This window comes from Magallana gigas, chromosome 4, assembly GCF_963853765.1.
Source record: "Magallana gigas chromosome 4, xbMagGiga1.1, whole genome shotgun sequence".
Classification (NCBI taxonomy): Eukaryota; Metazoa; Mollusca; class Bivalvia; order Ostreida; family Ostreidae; genus Magallana; species Magallana gigas.
The window spans coordinates 36175276-36194276 of NC_088856.1; the positions used below are offsets into that span (position 1 = coordinate 36175276).

At 32.5% G+C, this 19001-nt stretch overlaps 2 protein-coding genes across 2 annotated transcripts in view; both read right to left on the reverse strand.

Annotated features, from left to right (window-relative positions):
- The window catches only part of LOC105332968 (uncharacterized), a 172347-nt gene that overhangs the window by 100987 nt on the left and 52359 nt on the right, over positions 1–19001 (reverse strand). The gene's annotated exons all lie outside the window — the stretch shown is intronic.
- On the reverse strand, positions 10046–14113 carry LOC117685878 (ficolin-2-like). The gene is made up of 6 exons (XM_066080716.1): positions 13628–14113; positions 13141–13222; positions 12737–12873; positions 12193–12289; positions 11449–11613; positions 10046–10553 (listed from the first exon to the last, which is right to left on the reverse strand). The coding sequence occupies exons 1-6, from the start codon at positions 13928–13930 to the stop codon at positions 10264–10266; spliced, it is 1074 nt and encodes a 357-aa protein (XP_065936788.1). The 5' UTR covers positions 13931–14113; the 3' UTR covers positions 10046–10263.

Sequence of the window (19001 nt, forward strand, 5' to 3'; positions counted from 1 at the left end):
CATCGTGTGCACAGATTTAGAGAAGGGGTGGGAGTGAGGGGTCCAGACCCCCCCCCCCCCCCTCCCAATGAAAGTTCATTTATATCAATTGTAAAATTACCAAAAATACACCTTGGACCCCAATGCTCTAACAGACATGTAAACGCTCAAACCCATTGCGCTTCAATGTTAGGTAACATTATTTGGGGGGAAAATAATTTATCAATATTTAATATACTTAATTTTTATTGTTTATCTCAATAGAAAGTATACATGTACATCACAATATGCAGGTGTCCTGCACCACCTTAAAGCTGTTATTTACCTGATAAAATAGTGCAAGTGGATTTGAAGAATAGGTCATAAAAATACATGCATGTTACAAATGAATGATCTTTGTCTGAAGTTACGTACACAACACAGGTCTGCATGTCTCATTAGCAGGTACTAGTTTTACCCAGCTCTTCGATTAGATGGGTTCACGTGTATATATACATGGGTGTTGCTAAATCGCGGAACGGAAAACGGAACGGAAAGCGGAACGGAAGGGAAAACGGAAAATCTTATCTAATGTTATTTACCTCATAGATTTGTTAATCATGCTAAAAACGATATACTTTATGTACCTTTTTAATTTTTTTTGAAAGATTAGCAATATTAGACTATTTATTCAAGAATATTTATTTCCTCAAAATTAACAGTATATGCATTGACCACTATATTCTGTCCCAAAATATCCTTGATTCACTTTTTGCTGTATATTTATATATACCTCAGGGTTCAAGCAATTCTCTTTTAGAAGCATTAAACATTCTCATTAATCTTTCTTTAAAACGTCCTCTCTAGCTTATCAGCTGGTGTAAATACACGGCTAAAAATAAAGAAGTCTACGGGGTTTTGCATTTCAACAGACCCGGATGATAGTGTTGAAAAATTGTGCAAGGTCTTCTGAGTGACTTCCAAATGGAGAAAAGATGTCAACATTTTCCATTATAAATCGTCCAAATGTGCTGCATGAATATTTTGGGATCGACAGACTATAGTCTCAATATATAATCGGAAAATCAAACCAGGTAACGCCTAGAGCTCTCTATTCGGATCATATGTATATAGCTGCTGGAATAAACAACTGCTTAGTAATACAAACGTAAACAAAATTGCATTGCTAAAAATACTAGTTTCACAAATTACTAGTTTCACAAATTACCGGGTATTTTAATGTTTACTGTATCTTAATTTTTAATGTCGTCAGTCCTAAGGGTTTTTTTTCTTCCATCTCAATGATACTGTATCGTCTGTATGATAAAAGATCGTCTAGAACACCGAAAATTCAATTTTGATGTAAGTATATACATGTTCATCATATTTGAAATATAAAAATACTCAAAACACGCATAAAACGCTTTCACTAACTGCGTACGTTACGCTGATATGCCAGTAATACCATATAAGAAAAATAAGTAAAAAGTTATAGCTAATTTGCTCGTTTAATCATGTTAATGTTTCACAATTCGTATGCATTTGATTTTTCCGTTTCCGTACTCAACTAAAGTCGAATGAATACAATGCTATAATTGATAGACATTCATATGAATATTAATAAGATAACAACATGTTGATAATCATTCATTAGATATAAATAAAAGATACAAAGTAAATCATTTCTGGCCAGTCTATACCCTTTTTAAGCGATAAATGTGATGATATTTTCCATTCCGTTCCGTTTTCCGTTCCGCGTTTTAGCAACACCCATACATACATGTCTGTGTTTTCCGTATGCAGAAAAGGATTAGATAAGATCAGCTAAAGGAATTCATTATTGTGTTTTAATTGGATTATCATTATGATGTTGACCAATTTAGGTAAGCATAATAGATGTAGTAGCAGTAGCACAATATAATGAGATGCCAGCATACATATACAAGTTCTACTTTCACTTTCTAAATGTTATCTCCCTTTGACAGCATACTGTATCATCATCTTTTAATATTTAAATAAGCTTATCATCGTTACCTATCCTATCGCATTTGTAAAGTTTTTGTCATTTTAGTTGCAAAAGTTATTTTTTTCATTTGTCAGACTGCATGCACTATTGAATTGACCCCATAATGACCCTGTATAAACAATTTCTTATTAAATTTGTGTATTACACAAGTAGGTGTAGACACTTATCATTTTTATATGAGTTATAATAGGAAGGAAGGAGTATTTCTTTCTTAATGTATTATAATGCATCAAATACAATGTAGGTCATGACCTTATGGGACTGTTCTGACCCCACGAAACAGGAAAATACAAAATATCTTCTAATGTCATTATGATGCATCAAATGGTGTTAAGTACATTAATGACCCCCAGGTGTTGTCTTTAACCCCTCCCCCCTCCCTTTATGAAATAGAAAATGATATGATACACTGTATATTTTGTTAACTTCTGAGATCTGAGATCCTCATCCCTAAACCATATAATTTATTTTTGCTCTTTGTGTCATTGCGCGTAAAATTGTATGTAGATTATGCCCCCTTGGAGACACCCTGACATTTTAGAACTAGAAATAATAATGTATTTTATCTTATTCATATGTTATACAGTAGTGTTTGATCCATGTGGGTAAATCCTAGCCTAATGATGTCACTGCTTTGTTTAGGAGACTTTACAATTGCCCCAAATAGGCGAATACACATGGAAGTGATGCATATAACATTTTGTTTATAAATCTTAAAAATTGAATTAAGCAATTTTCAAAATGTTAATGTGAATTACGAGAGAAAAAGCAATCAAGAAATGATTTAAAATTTGCTACTGTACACATGTAAGAATGTAATAAGAAGACTGAATCTTTATAACCAGGTTAGATTGGGGGGGGGGGGGAGGGGTGAATGTGGAGTATAAACATTTATAATTTGAATCATTTATTGTTATTAATTTTAACTTGTCAATGAATACTTCTTATTGATCCCAAGGTAGAAATATGACCTCTGATCATATCTCAATAGATCATTTAATTGTCAATTATGCAAGGTGTAATATAATTTTTTTTAAGAATAACTTTATTTACCAGTTTATAAAAGTTTTTAGACACCCAAATTATATTTTGATTTTAATAGATCATTCGACAAGGGGGGGGGGGGGGAGGGGGGGACAGTTTATATTTGAGTTTCTTTGGGAGTGGGGGTTCCAAGTCATATATTTGACAATTTTTTAATGTAATTTAAAATAAGACTAAGCCATACTACAGTCATGAACATGAATAGTATAGAACAAAACACAAACTAATACATGTACATGTATATATACATAGGAAGTATTACAAAACAGATGATTGATCTATATCTGGGTTCTTAAATTGAATCATATATCATGTACATATTATATTATTGTTTCTTTGTTCAAGGCATTTAAGATGGTATGTATGACATGATCCCAAGTGCTCTTCCTGAAATTATTAAATATCATAAAAACCATTGAGATCCCCATCTTTATCCAAAGATATTATTCCTCCTTAGGTCATGCAGGCGCATCAGATCATTATGGCATGTAAGTAATGACCCTGAGGGGTCATCCTGACCCCCTAGGAATCAGAAATTGTCAATTATCTTTAAATTATTGATGTCTGATGATCCTATCTCTATTTAATCTTTATTATTAAGTCTTCCGAATGAAATTTGGAGACTTGTTGTTTTTGTACGGTTCTTAAAGTAGATCCAGTGTTCTGTGATGTCATACTTTTTTGCAAAACTTTGAGTTCTATAAAATTTGTGCAAGATAGTTTTTTTTTATTTTATGTGAATGTAATCACATGGATGTAACTAGAAATACTGTAAAGTTCAAGATAGTTTTGCAGCTTAATTTTATCCTAAATTTCCAATATTTTATACATTTTATCGATGCTAAGGGGAAATAACTCTTTTTCTGACTTTTCTATCAGTTGTATGTATAAATGCCATAGTTTTTCTTATCCCAACGATTAATTTTAAAATATTTTTGTAGTTTTAGTTTTCTGATAAAGTTGACAATAAAATTAAACAAGATAAACAAATTTCTGCCTACAAAATTTTTATTTTTAACCAAAAAATACGGTTTTCAAATGCTAAAATATGCTTTAGTTTATGATTATCTGGCATCTCAAAAAGTGTGATAACATATATATCTTTTCTAACAATTGATGAAATTTAAGTCTATTAAGTTGTAATCAGTTCGGTTTTTCAACTTTCATCAGAGAATTTTACGATTATGGAGTTACCTTAATACATGTATTATTATTCTTCATCTTCTTTTTCTTCTTTCCTGCTCTGAACTTGTTTCTCAGAGATGGCTGAACAGAATTGTACAAAACTCTAGGATATGATGGGCCTGCATATCTAGTTGTGCACCCTGGTTTGATTTTTCTCATTTTGGGTTAGACAACCACTTTTCGGGGGAGGGGGGTGTCAAAAGGGTGTGGGGTCTAACATTGAACCTTGTAGGAAGAATCGTAGACTCTATTGTAAATCGTAACTTGAAAGTGGACAAAGATAATAATATAGGGTTTTCATAATCATATATTGGCTGTTACTGGCAATATATAGGGTTTATTAGATCTGACCCCTGGGGTCATCCCCACCCCCCAGGAATTTGAAATTAACATATATCTCAGAAACTGTTATAATCATGACCCCTAAACCATATATATTCATGTTTCTGATGTCAAAGGGCATCAAATGTTATGTAGGTCATGGGCCCTGTGGGTGGTCCTGACCCCCTCAAACAGCAAGTCCCTTAATATCTTCAAAACAGTTGAGATCCCCACCCTTAAACCATATATATTCTTGTTCCTTGTGTCAAGGGGCATCAAACGGTATGTAGGTCATGGGCCCCGGGGGTGGTCATGACCCCCCTTGAACAGGAAGTGCACGAATATCTCTAAAACGGTTGAGATCCCCACCCCTTAACCATATATATTCTTGATCCTTAAAGGGCATCAAAAAGTATGTACCGGTAGGTAATGGGCCTCAGGGTTAAATTTAATTTTTCAAAACCGTAATGCACATCTATGGAACAGTTCCTATCATATCCCAAGATATGATGTGTCTATCCATTAAATCATAAAAGGAGTTCTAGGATCTATGTTTTTTTGAAGTGATAAACGTCAATTTTCTGCTACTTTTTGACTCCCTGGATGAAATTTAAATTTTGAAAATCTACTGCACATCTATGGAACAGTCCCTATCATATCCCAAGATACATGTATGATTGTCTATCCATTAAATCAGAAGAGGAGCTCTTGGATCAATGTTTGTTTTTTTTAGTGATAAACGTCAATTTTTTGCTACTATTTGACTCCCTGGATGAAATTTAAATTTTTTAAACCTTATTGCACATCTATAGGACAGCCCCAATTATATCCCAAGAGATGACGTAGCTACTCCAAAAGTTGTAAGAGGAGTTCTGGGAACCATATTTTTTTTGCCAAAAAACGTCATTTTTTGTTGCCCACTGATCCCCTTAATAAAAAAAAAAATTCTGGAACCTGATCACGCCTCAATATGGCACCCCCAATCATATTCTAAAAGATCATTTGGCTACTGCCAAAAAAAATGACGTTTTTGAAACCAGTTTTTTTGTAAAAAAAAAAAAAAAAACACGTCATTTTTAAGCCATTAAATGACCCCCAGGAAAAAATTGAAAATTCCGAAACCTTATTGCGCATCTATAGGATACCCTAAAACATAATTATTCCAAAAGATGATTTGTCTACTGTTGAAAATATAGGAGGAGTTCGAGGAAGAAGGTTTTTTGTGAAAAAACGTCATTTATTACCAATTATTTGACCCCCAGGACTAACAGAGAATTTTTGAAACCTTTTTACAAAGCAACATGATACCTCAAATCAAACTCCAAGAGTTCAGTTTGCTGGTTTATAAGATGTAAGAGCAGTTTGAGAAAGTAAAACGTGACAGACGGACGGACGGACGGACGGACGGACGGACGGACGGAACAGGGTAACAACAATATACCCAAACTTTCTTTAGAAAGTGCGGGTATAAAAAAAAATAAAATCTCATCAATTATAAATACTTATTGTTTAATTCTTTTGCACGGACTTTTAATCAATGCTAGCTTTAAATAATCTTAACCAGTACATGTACACTGCTAGCCTATATAAGTATTTGAAATATTAGATCACTTAATCGCTGCACAAATAGGTTCTGTAAACATAATTTCATAGATTTCATAGATAGCATACCATAGCATAGCTACAAGACTGTAGCTCCCGGTCTGTAAAACAATTGGATGGACGACCTGGCCACCCATTGAAAAAAATGTGTATTCAATGCGCACAAAAACGTGCGCTAGTTTTGGACTGATTAACCATATTTATACGCAAGTTCTTTGAAAACTTGCGATTATTGCGATTTCTTTTTCTGACAGTAAACAAAATGGAACCATGATAAAAAAAAAATTGGCGTCGCGATTTCATTTTCTTGCGATTAGATGCAAAACTATTCAGTCGCAAAATTAAGTACTCGCATATCTACATTACTTTTATCGTATATTTAAGATTCCTTTCTTCTTGAATTAAAGAGACTGAAAGCATGTGTGTTTTACTTTATCGTTAGAAAATAAGAAATGACGTTGATTGTGACAGTTTAAGTACATGAAAATTCCTTTCATATACCTAATTAATGTAATTAAGAGCTTCTGCAAAATGCAGAATCGTACAAACCAAATTAATCTGATATCGTTTATTTGTAGCATGTATATTTTGATTGACAGTAATTGATACGTTCTGAAAACTACAAGATCTTCGCCTGACTACGTATAAGGTCTTCGTGGAATACGAGGTAAAAAGGACTCTCTAATATAAACGGAACACTTCATTACTTTCTCAATATATTTTTAATGGTTTACAAATTTCAGTTCATTTTAACATGAACAGACATAACTGTGTCAAATACTTCTAACCTCTCAAGGGGCCTCACTTACAAAAATGAATTTAGATTGTGGCAACTTCTGTGATGAAATTTTAAAAAAGAGAGAGAAAAGACAAATTACATACCTATAAAATAATAATTCTGGTTATTTGAGAGAATTTGAACATTTTTACCTGGGAGAGTAGAAAATATAGTTGAAGACATAATTCAATCAAGAACATTTCCAGGATAATCTTCCATGCGTGTGTTTTGTTTATATTAAATACGCATGCGTTAGTATAAAAGGCGAACCCCGTAACAGGGTGCGATGTATATTATTATGCACCATAAATAATTACTATTTTTAATGAAATAATTAAACTGCTTTGATGGGAATTTGTAGTTTTATGAAAGAGTAATATATTTATGAATAGTACAATAATACCGAACCCGATCGAAACAGTTTCAAGTCGGTTTTAAAGTGCATCACTACACCTTGAAATAGTTTCTTAAATCAAAAGAAAATTACTTGATTATAATAGAAAGCAGGATGGACAAGAAATATATATGTCAAAGAGGCGAAAAAATGTGCAATTTCAGATAAATGATATTTTCAAAAATTTCATTCAGTAAACATAAACAAAAGCCCCAGTCGGATTCGAACTCATGACCTGCGTTTCACAAGCCCTGATACTTTAACAACTGAGCTATGACTATATACTTCTGAATCAATTGATACAAACGGTTTAACAAAACATTTAAATCGCCATCTTGTGACGTAGTGTCTTAAAAAGTATACGTCTCGGTAGTGAAATACTTAATGAGATGCGCCATACTGTCTCTTTAACAAAAGGAAAGCATTCTTTCGATTTAATCAAATCAAATCTAAACACAATTTAAATTAAAGTACTGAGAGTACTGAAAGACGGGGTCTTAAAAGTTTGAATTTGTAATTGTACTTGATTTCCTCGAATATGCTTCCAAAAATTATGATTTTGAATTAGTAACTTCAATCTATGTTAATTCGGCTTTTTTGCAATTGCCTGATACTTTGTACTTTTACTGAATTTTACTCTTTCTCGGCCTTCATAATTGTAGAAAATTGACACAACGGTATTTTATAAAAAAAAAAAAAAAAAAAGACCCCAAGGAATTTTTTAAAAAATTACTACTAACCGGAAACATCAAAACAACTATATCAAGGAAGATAATTTTAATAATTAGATTTATTCAATTTTGTGATCCAAGAGAATATCCACAAGTCGGACGGTCAATCGCAACTTCTCGGGCCTTTCCGGCAAGCTCGGAAAAACACCTCGAATGTATTAACATCACCGGATGTTAGAATTTTATACAAAATGGAGTCGCTTCCCATTAAAATAAGTATCGGCTAGACAGTCTTGTATGTCGCTTCTGTGTTATATTTTAGTGCATATCGTTTACTTTAATGAAGTATAGCTCACATCTCAACAGATCGTGAAATGTGTTGTATTTATTATCAAGTTTTATAAAAATGGGGGTTGTCATGGACGCCTAGGTAATACATTCGAGGAGTTTTTCTGAGCTTGCCGGAAAGGCCGGAGAAGTTGCGATTGGTCGGACGGTATCCGTTATACAAGGTTTATGAAAACCTCTCATACTCTCAAACTGCTGAATTAACAAACAAAGTTAATATTTGTATACTGATAACAAACATAGGCACCTGACATTGGAAATATTTCTTTTTACAATAAGATTCCAAGTACTCTAACAATAAAAAGGTTTGTCACGGTCGCCATTTTGATTTTGTAGACCGACTTATCTAACACGATTTTCTTGCAGCGATTCGTGCAGAATAAATCCGTTCGCCACTTACTACTTTTTGTGTTAACTCGAACATCGCCTACATGAATTAGGATACAACCGCTCCGTTCATTAAAAATCATTCTCCGAAAATCAGAGACATAAATAACAGATTGGCAACTCCGCAATTAGCGTGTAAATGTTACGGGACCAACCTTACTTTGAGCACTACAAGTGCAACAGGAATTTTGTATAAGTCATTGAATTTGAACCTGATATTGAACATGAAACTGTCAATATGTTTAAGCATGTTTTATTTATAAAACATCTACAAAAATCTTTATTTAGCTTTTAAGTTACTTTTTTAAAACTTATTGACTTCTTAGAAAGTAATGGTATTGCATAACTTTACTCATGTAATGGTAATGTAAGGCATTACTTCAAGAAAAAGAAGTAATGGTTATTTAATGCCCTAATTCATGAAAAATGGTAATGTTATGCATTAGTTTACAATGTTATTCAACCCAAGCCTGATTCCAACTAAACCGGACAACATGAACATAAACATTTAACTTGGTTCTTCAATCGATAAGATTGATTATATTATTTGATGTATTGGTCACCCAAAATGTATAATCTAAATGTATATAGATTTTGCTTACAGTCCATTTTTCAAAATTTAAATCCAGTTTAAATAATTAAAGATCCAACGAACGAGAAGGCAAATTCAGACTTGTCTTTATTTTCTATGAACAAAATTCCTTCAGAGACGAACAGCAGTCAAACTGCAAGTAGACTGGAAGCCAATGAAACACCTATTCAATATGTAAGACATCTTTTAATATGTAAGACATCTTTGTATAATCCGTCCTGATTTTATCTTCGGCTTGCGCATGAAGTTCGGTAGTATTCAGGCGAAAGATTGTTAAAATAAAATTCACGACTTTTCAAAAATGGCACAATGCGTTTGGGAACTTTACTTTCGATTCAACCTTCAACCTCTTCTATTGAATAATGAGCTTGCACAACAACTGAATCGTCAACGGCGCTGTGCATTCAGTTATGTAACTCATTCCACATTTGAACCCGAGCAAGAATATTTTGATCAATAAAACTACTTGTTTATTTTCTAAATAAAATTTGGTTTATACACAGACGACTTAAAAAATATTTAATGTGTCTTTTTATTATATATATTTAGTGAAATGCATTATAACTTTCTGCACTATTTTCTTACGCGTAGAGTCAATTCATGTGTTCTACGCGTGCCTTCCGGTTTGAGACTTTGACTAACAGTAAACTAAAAGGCGGGATCACGTGACCCCGTCTAAAAATGATAAAGTGGAAAAACTTGAAATTGCTACCTGTAATTATTTAATGTACTTTTGATGCATAATACATTTTTAATCAAAGCTTCCCTAATACATTGGGTAGAACTACAACCTTTGAAACCCTTGAACATAAAGCATGATAAAACAGTTTTAATCATTTGTACCAGACACCATAATAATGTTTTAATTATGCAATGATTATGTCACACACACGTGAATAGGAGGCAAGTGTTGTCGGAGGAATGCACAACATTTAATCTGAAAAAAGTTGCTGGTTCCTACTTTCTAGACATTGTTTGAAATTGTGTGAATCTTTTTTTAACCATGAACTGGGTGAATTTCAATGAGTAATTTGGACCCCGCCATGCTTCATAAGTTATTCCTACTCCGAACTCATCGTTGCGTCCAGCTAGGTATTTGCCATTAGGATTGGCACATTGGCATTTTCTGTACCACCAGCCTGATTGGTATATGACCGCACACGTTCTATTATCTACTTTATCGTTGTCTTGGTATATTGTGGAAAACATCGTGTGGTTAATTCCTCGATCTGTCGTAAAGCAATCACCTACGAAACAAAATACAGATCGTTTTGAACAAGTTAAATTCGACCAAAGTCATGTTGTTGATTAAAAATCATACAGCGACGGCATTACACAAATAAATGCATTCTACCCACTGGCGTCGGAAGCAAATTGAAAGTGGGGGGGGGGGGCTAGACTAATCCTCTGATATATTGAGAATAAAGTAATTCCCAAAATCATGGAAATCCTAATCCGTAGGGGGGGGGGGAGGGGGGGGAGTATACCTATACTTCCCGTAAAAAGATGATTATTTACCCCAATTTTTTTTTCTCCAAAATCATGAAATTCCTAATCCATGTGGTGGGGGGGGGGGGAGTAGTATACTTCTGAATCCAACTTTTCAATCTTTCAAGGTAAATTTAGAAACAATATTCTTTCCTGCAAGAAAAAGTGTGGGGGGGGGGGGCTAAACCCTCTATTATGCTATGTTTCTAATGGTAAGGTATAAATTTGCAAAAAAAGTGGAGGGGCTAAGCCCCCCCTAGCCCCCCCCCCCCCCCCCCGGTTCCGACGCCTATGCTATCAAGATATTTTTTCCTTGCTCGCTACCCGTGTGTCCTATCCCGAACGACTGACAAAAGCATACACAATGCAGCAATGCTTTAGTATTCTGAGTACTATATTTCATTCAAAAAATGTGATTTACTTATTATGTTTTATTTGATTCATATGGTTTAAAGATTTTTCGTGTACTTTTTATAAAAATAATTTGCCTACATACAGATCTACAATTCACACATTAAGTCGGAAAAGGACAATTAATTAATCTTAAAAGCAGCGTCATAGGTAAGTAAAAGAATATGAAATTTGGATCATTTGAAAAACCAATCAACATTTTGATGAAAATTAATGAATAACGGAACTCCATCAATTTATTACCAACGTCCCCCGAGTGCCCGAATACGGTCACGTAATACTTTGATGTCTCGTCCCCTACGTTAAAATAGCTGTACTTGACGTAACGTGTCTGGTTGTCGAAGTCTGCCATGTCCATCCGCATCATGTACCTTCCCTGACTCAGCAGATAATGTAGTATGTCATTGCCTGCCATTAAGATGTTTACAATGCGTAAAATGTGTGCATGTAAACGTTAACGTAGGAAAATCATATAGTCAGTAAACACCTATGTATGGATTCAGGGGATCAATTGTCCTTAGTGGTCATTCAAACATAGAAGAAATACTTAATGATCAAAATTGTGTTCCTCGTATAGATCAATTTGTAGAATATATCACACCGTAGATAAATTGTTAGGTGTATTTCAGGATCAAAATAGTAGTCTTAACTATGTCATTCATTTGGTATTTTTTAATAGACTCGCCATATTTTTTTTTTGGGGGGGGGGGGTGGTTGTACCAATTGTAAAAGAATTAAGTCATTTCTATTTGAATATGATTTCTATTTGCTTAAAGATGATATTTCATATGTTTGTTGGATATTGGTGAAATGGATATCAAGAAAGAGTCGAAAATGTATATGTTTACAGAACCAAACAGCAAATTAAGAAAGATGCTAGACCATAATGTAATCAGAAAGGTTCAGTTTAGCCTTTGGAGAATCATTAACTTGTTTTTAAGTAAAAAAAAAAGACAAGTAAAGTAAAAAAAATTTAAGATGTTCTACCTAGCCAGAATTCGCTTCTTAGATCTCCAAATCCTTTCTTGTAGTCTGTCCAATTTCGAAAAAAATCTACTGATCCATCTAGCCGTCTTTGAAACACCTAAATGATAATAGCATTATTAAAGTATTATCAGCATCATATTGCTAGACACTCGAGTGATAATCGATATTATACGCAAATTACACGTTCAGATGATTAAACAAAATACTTGCACTGCTAACTTAAAAAAATGTTATGACAATGTTAATTTTCAGGTAATATTTATATACATCATAAACTTTGACAATTATCACACGTCAACGGATATCTAAACAATACTTTTTTCATTCTTGCAATTATGAAAAAAAATGTTCTGATTGGGAATTATCTATACAAGAAAAAGTTGTCTGAATAAAGGCTAAATAATTTTTTTTCAAAAACATTGTATTGGAATGATGCACTGTTTATCAATTATTAAAAGCATTTTAAATGACATTTAAATGAATGTGACATTTAAATTTAATGAAAATAAATAAAAAATAAATTTAAGGAGTTAGGTTAGTTTACCGTCCATCCGCCATTGTCCAAACTCATTTCACAAAATACGTTTACGTAACCTATAACCGGAAGTTGTACCCTATATAATCCACTTAATAGGGCTGATTCTTGATCATGTAATGCAGTGCAATCGCCAGGGAAATAATCTGAAGATAAAACTTGTATAAAGTATACGTTCATACAATGCAAGAGTATAATTTATCTAATTATAATGAATTAGAGGGATGCCGATCTGTTCCAAAATCACTAACTTACATTAATTTACTATAATTTGTGTTATATATATATATATATATATATATATATATATATATATATATATATATATATATATATATATATATATATATTAAATTGGTTCTGTTATTAAATGTCAGAGTCAACAACACTTATCCTTATTCATATACAATTACCCTGGACACAATATGTCTGGCTGCTTGAAAGAGTAACACACTTTTCATCTGATGAGCAAGACGCACATTGACTGGTCCATTTCTTTAAAAAAAATATTTATTAACAATAGCTGTAACAAACGCACTTCTTGTTTTAGATAATGTTTGCTTAACAACCCTTTTTACAGTACGGCTCTGTCTTATCATATTATACAGAAAACACTTAAACTTTTAGTGATATAGTTTCAAAAGTTTCCATTTCCCTAAGCGTGTACTTCTTTTAAACTTAACGATTGAATAATGTCATTTATTCGCTTTTAAACTATAATGATAAAAATTCGATACTATATTCTTACACATAGAGTGTATCAATTAAATAACATCAGCTTTACAGAAATAAAAAAAATGAATTTTTATTTGAAATAATCTATTACATGCAGAATAGTTTTGAAAGAGAAACGAAGTAAAAAAGGTAATAAGAAGAGTTATTAGAAGAACTAAATCTTACTTGGTCAAGTTCAAATCTAACATAATCAGAGTTTGGCTCCACTTTCTCTGTGTCAGATACCAGTTCACACAGCAAGTGTTGTTTCCGGTAGCTCACTCCATTGCACAGCTTCGGTCTATTCCGACATTCCCGGACACACTGCTGCTGACCCACCGTCCCCACCACCCGGACTATAGGACCCAGGAATCTTTCCCCGGGAACACCTGGGTAACTGTGATTTGTAGCCTCACATATAAGACCCAATTTGAGTAGGAAAATCAGTTTGAAGAAAATTGTTATAGACGCAATTGGTATTGTGATCATTGTTCTAAGAACCAAGGCTTAATGAAAGAAATTGTACAGACGGCCTATCTTTGAATCGTTTCTATGGTAATGCATTATTTATTAATCGATACCTTGAAAGACATACGCATATATGTATATTATCTCACATCAATGAAATCCAGAAAATAAATCTCTTCAGTAATTTAAGAACGTTAACTTGTCCACAAATGTGAAATGCATGAAAAAACACGTGTAAGCTATAACTCAATTGTGAATTCTTTGAAAGAAATTCATTCTTCAAAAATTTCAAAATCAAAGAAAATAAATCCCTTCAGTAATTTCAGAACATTAACTTGTCCACAAATGTGAAATACATAAAAAAAAAACACGGGTTAGCTATAACTCAATTGTAAAATTCTTTGAAAGAAATTCAATTTCTCTCACATAATTTACGAACCCACATATATCACTATTTATGCTTACGTCATATTTGGAAAACATCAAACATAATTGATATCTGCAAAAGTCCATGACGTTTTCTTTACGATAGGAAATTAAACTTAGATAACCTTTCTTTAAAAAGAATCAAAGGATAGGTAAAACCTGCATATTTAAAAGAGAAAATGTGAAAATAACTGAATCAATAAGTCGCTGGTTATTCAACGTGTAATTGTTGAATATCAATAAATTAACATAAGAACAAGTTCATTTAGATATTCAAAAAATGAAAGATCAATGATAAAAAGATAAAGGAATTTATATGTTAAACATCTAAAGCTTCTCCATTGTTTAAAATACATGTGTATAAATATTCTTTAGGATCCTCAAATCATTTCATCAATATCGTTTTAACACGTTTAACGTAATTTAATTAAAGAATAAAGTGAATCCTCCGCAGTTATTCTTTTATCACAGTTTGTAACATAAGGCAGGAAACAGCTCAAACAAAGCTCGTTGCATAGACAAGTAAGTCTTTTGATGCTGCTCAATTCAAATAAGAAGTTTATAATATATTTTATACAAATTAAAAAAACGACATTTTGGCAATAATGTTCTAAAATACCAAACAATTAAACGCTTAGTTTGTGCCAGACCTTAGTTGAAAAACGTAGAAACGCTGTCACAGAAACGTTTATAAATCAATTCGAAAAAGGAAATCTTAAATCGGCAAAAAGTTTTTTTTTCCATTTACAGACAAACACATGATTTCGGCACATATGGTCAAGGATTATTAGTGGAATAGAAAATGTGTGCAAAAGCCAAAAAGTTTATTATCTTTTGTTGAATGGAAAATGGTATAGTTATTACAAATTTCTGCCGCAAAAACAAAATAGTGTAGACCAGATTGTTGATTTATGTTCCTTTGTTCAGAAAAGAATAATACATCACTGAGATGATGACAATCCAAAAAATGGCTGAATTATAGGTCAGTCTACCTTTCAAAGTTCAGTGCTTTGACTATAACCTCTCAATGTGAAAAAGGTCTCGGTGACTGCAGTTTAACTTTTTCTGGTCTTAATGGAAATGGGTCATGCATATACGAAAAGGCGGGCTCAACGTTTAACGCAATACTTTCACAGATAAATGCATAGCTGCTTGATGACAGGACTGATCCCCTTCCTCCTCCTCCTCCATACCTCCAGCCCCAGTATTAAGACCACTGGGACCTTACTTATTTTTCTTAAAACTATCCTTTTTTGACATATTTATGCGAAGTGAGGATCAATGGTAACACGTATATATAAGAAAATCAGTGAAAAATGAGAGTTGATTCAGGGGTACTATAGTCTAAAAAAATAATTCCAGCCCTTGGCACCGCCATATTGGTCGCCATTTTGTTTTTAAAATGTTAGTTCAATAAGTGATTGACTTGCACATATCGATGATTATTGCCCCTAAACTCGAATAAACACTTTCAATGTTATATTCATGAAGTTTTCCGGTCAATTTTTTCTTTGATACGTCAATCAATAGAAAAATTATTGTCTTCATTTCTCAAATCATCCTGTTAGAAAAGGGACTTGATTATAAATATTAGGATATCCAGGTGGATACAGGCGTTTTTTTTGAATAGGATCTACATGTATTATATCACATTGTCCAGATATTTTGTATCATGACTCAATGAAGCTGATTTTATTATGCCTATTGTATCACAGGTTAGCGATGTGGCCTGTGGGCGTCTTGTAATAAGTGATATAAATCTGAATATTTTGAAGCTTACTTGCGTTGTTTAAATAAATTAAAATAACCATTGCAATGCCGAGTTGAAAAATAAACCTGTATTTTGATAGACAAACCCTAATCTTAATTGCTATTCTTTTTAATTCTTTTCAGAGAAACAAGGCATTGGACCAAAACCGCAAAATACAAGAAGACAGTTCTAAAATCAAATTAATTAATTAATCGTTGTTTTCTGTAACCATATTACTTTTTTTTGCCACCTAATGCAATTTTCTAATTTAGGTTTGTCGCAAAGTAACAAATAATGGAAATAATGCAAAAAGTCGTGAAGTCGGAGAATTATGTCGTAAAATAGATATTTTTTGGAACTGTTTTTTATTTTCTGAAATCAAAATGCTATATAAAATTTAAGGCATATGCATTTGTTCACAATCAGTCGAAAATATATACATCTGCCATTGAAAGTATTTTAAATGTTATAAGTGAGATGTAAAACATTAAGATTACATACGGGGATAGCTACCAACTTTAAAATTTTTGCAAATATTGTGCGTGTAGTTATTCAACTTATTCAACTTTTTTAACTATGGACCGGATTTATTTCAGGGAATACCAGCCTGTCCATGCTTTACACCCTTGCGATACACCACCGCTGGACCCAACTATAATTATATTCGCCGTTAGGGTTTGCGCAATGACATTTACTGTACCACTATCTAGCTCGGAATTGGGCTGCACAGTTTTAAGAATCATGTGTAACAACATAGTGTCGATTCAAACATTTCTCAGGAAACAATCAGCTACAAAACCAAACAGACTTTGGTAAGAAACAAGTAAAATTCTAATAGAAAAGTCATGTTACATTTGGTATCGTTGCAAACACAACATACAGAAAGTTGTGCTGTAAATAGCACGCTAGCGTTATTTGTTTGTACAGGTTTGCATGCCTGATAACAACAAAAGTGACAGAAAAGGTTTATATCCGAGAAAAAATATCACGGTTTTAAAAAGATTATTATTTTGATGTGAACATTAATTAAACTCTTAAAAACTCACATGTGATTTACATGTAGGTAGATTAAGTTAATTGAAAACATTTCTTAAATTGCAGTGAGTGTAAACGATATGGTATTTTTATCTTTGTAAAATGATACTAAAAAAGGATGGTAATGAAAATACCCTATAGAAACGAGACCTAAATTAATAAATCACTGCTGGTTCAACAAACTCATTTTTTCACAATTTAGAGACATTTACGCTATATGGAAAAGTGCATACCTATACATATCAATATTTCTTTTAAATTCAATATCATCTTCATTAAAATAACAAATAAAAACAAAAACAAAAATATAGAATATGAATATGCGAGTTGATGTCAATAATGAAAGAATAATATTAGTATTTCCGTATTGTATCCATTAACAACCAACAATACTTCTCTGCAGTGGCACAACTCACCTTAATTGTAACCCGATGTCTAAAATATGTGACGTGTTGATATGCCAAATTTGTAATTATTATAATTCCAAGTCATCTTATAGGCATCAACAACACACATGTACCTACATGTTTTCGCAATCAAAATATGTATAATTAACGTCATTTTAAAAACAACTGTACAGTCAGCTTTCCTTTATGAAAGACAAAATACTAATTCAAACATCAATCATATTTGTAAATATTTCATTTATTGATTTCAAAAATAAATAATACATGTATTTAGATGTTTTAATTATAAGGAAAGTCTAGTTAATTTTAAATGATTTACAGAGAGAGAGGGCAAATAGCTATATATAAGTATAGACAAATTATTTCGTTCTACATAAATACTAACTAAACTTAAATTGCACCTAGCACAAGTACATATTACTATATTATAACAAATACATAATTATTACTACGGTAGCTAAACACCGTTTTGTATAAAATCCAGGGGTTTTTCTCTGGGGGAAAGCATGATTGGTAGGGATATTCCTGCTATTTTTAGGCGGTATACATATATACATAATTATAAATAATTTTTTAAATTCTTAATTGCATAATGTAGAGGTTTATCTTTCGATTACATGAAAAAATTATGTAAGAAATTTTAAAAATTAATTTTGAAAGACTTTAAAATAAAGGGAGGTAACTCCAAAAAACATCCTAATTTTACGCGTGCAGACTTTCATGAATTTTTTAACGGGTACTTTAGCTCTTTGAAAAGCTGGCGAATGTACCCTAAAAATACTATAAAACGATGCCAAAGGACTTGCTCTTGAAACGGTACAGAAATTAAAATGGCTGATTTATATGCATTCTGATGTTAGGGGGAGTCTATAAAGCACGGGTGTTCTGCATTTAGAGGCATCCTTTTGTCAATTTCCGCTTTGTTCGTGACGATTTCCAACTAAAGGAAAAACAATCAGCGTAAATTTGAGACAAAGTATTTTTTTGCTTACAAATTAAAAAGGTAAGAAATGTACCGTAAACTTTGTTCAGTTAGTTTAGTTGGAGAGTAGAAATTGCGGGATCGGAGGAAAAGCGCCAAATATTAATAATACATTAACTAGCTAATTTAAGTGGTTACGTTCTTCGTGAATCGATTTAAAATTATACCTGAGCTACTGGTATATCTAACGCTACATTTTCTTTTGATCAATGATTGTTTGCGTCTGTGAAAATAATTATCGGTAATTATTTTACATTTCAGAAATCGTTTACATAGTTTCACTGCCCGATTTTTTTTCATCAGTAAGAGTAACATTTTGGATACTTTCCCCCCCTCTTACTTTACAGGTTTAAACGATCGTGAATTATATTTTCACTGTGATTTAAAAAAAGTGAAAATATCATTCGCGTAAATTTTATATACTGTTCTAGGTTCTAATCGCGAAAAAACATGGCGCGGAAAAACCTAATATTAATACAGTATTTTATAAAG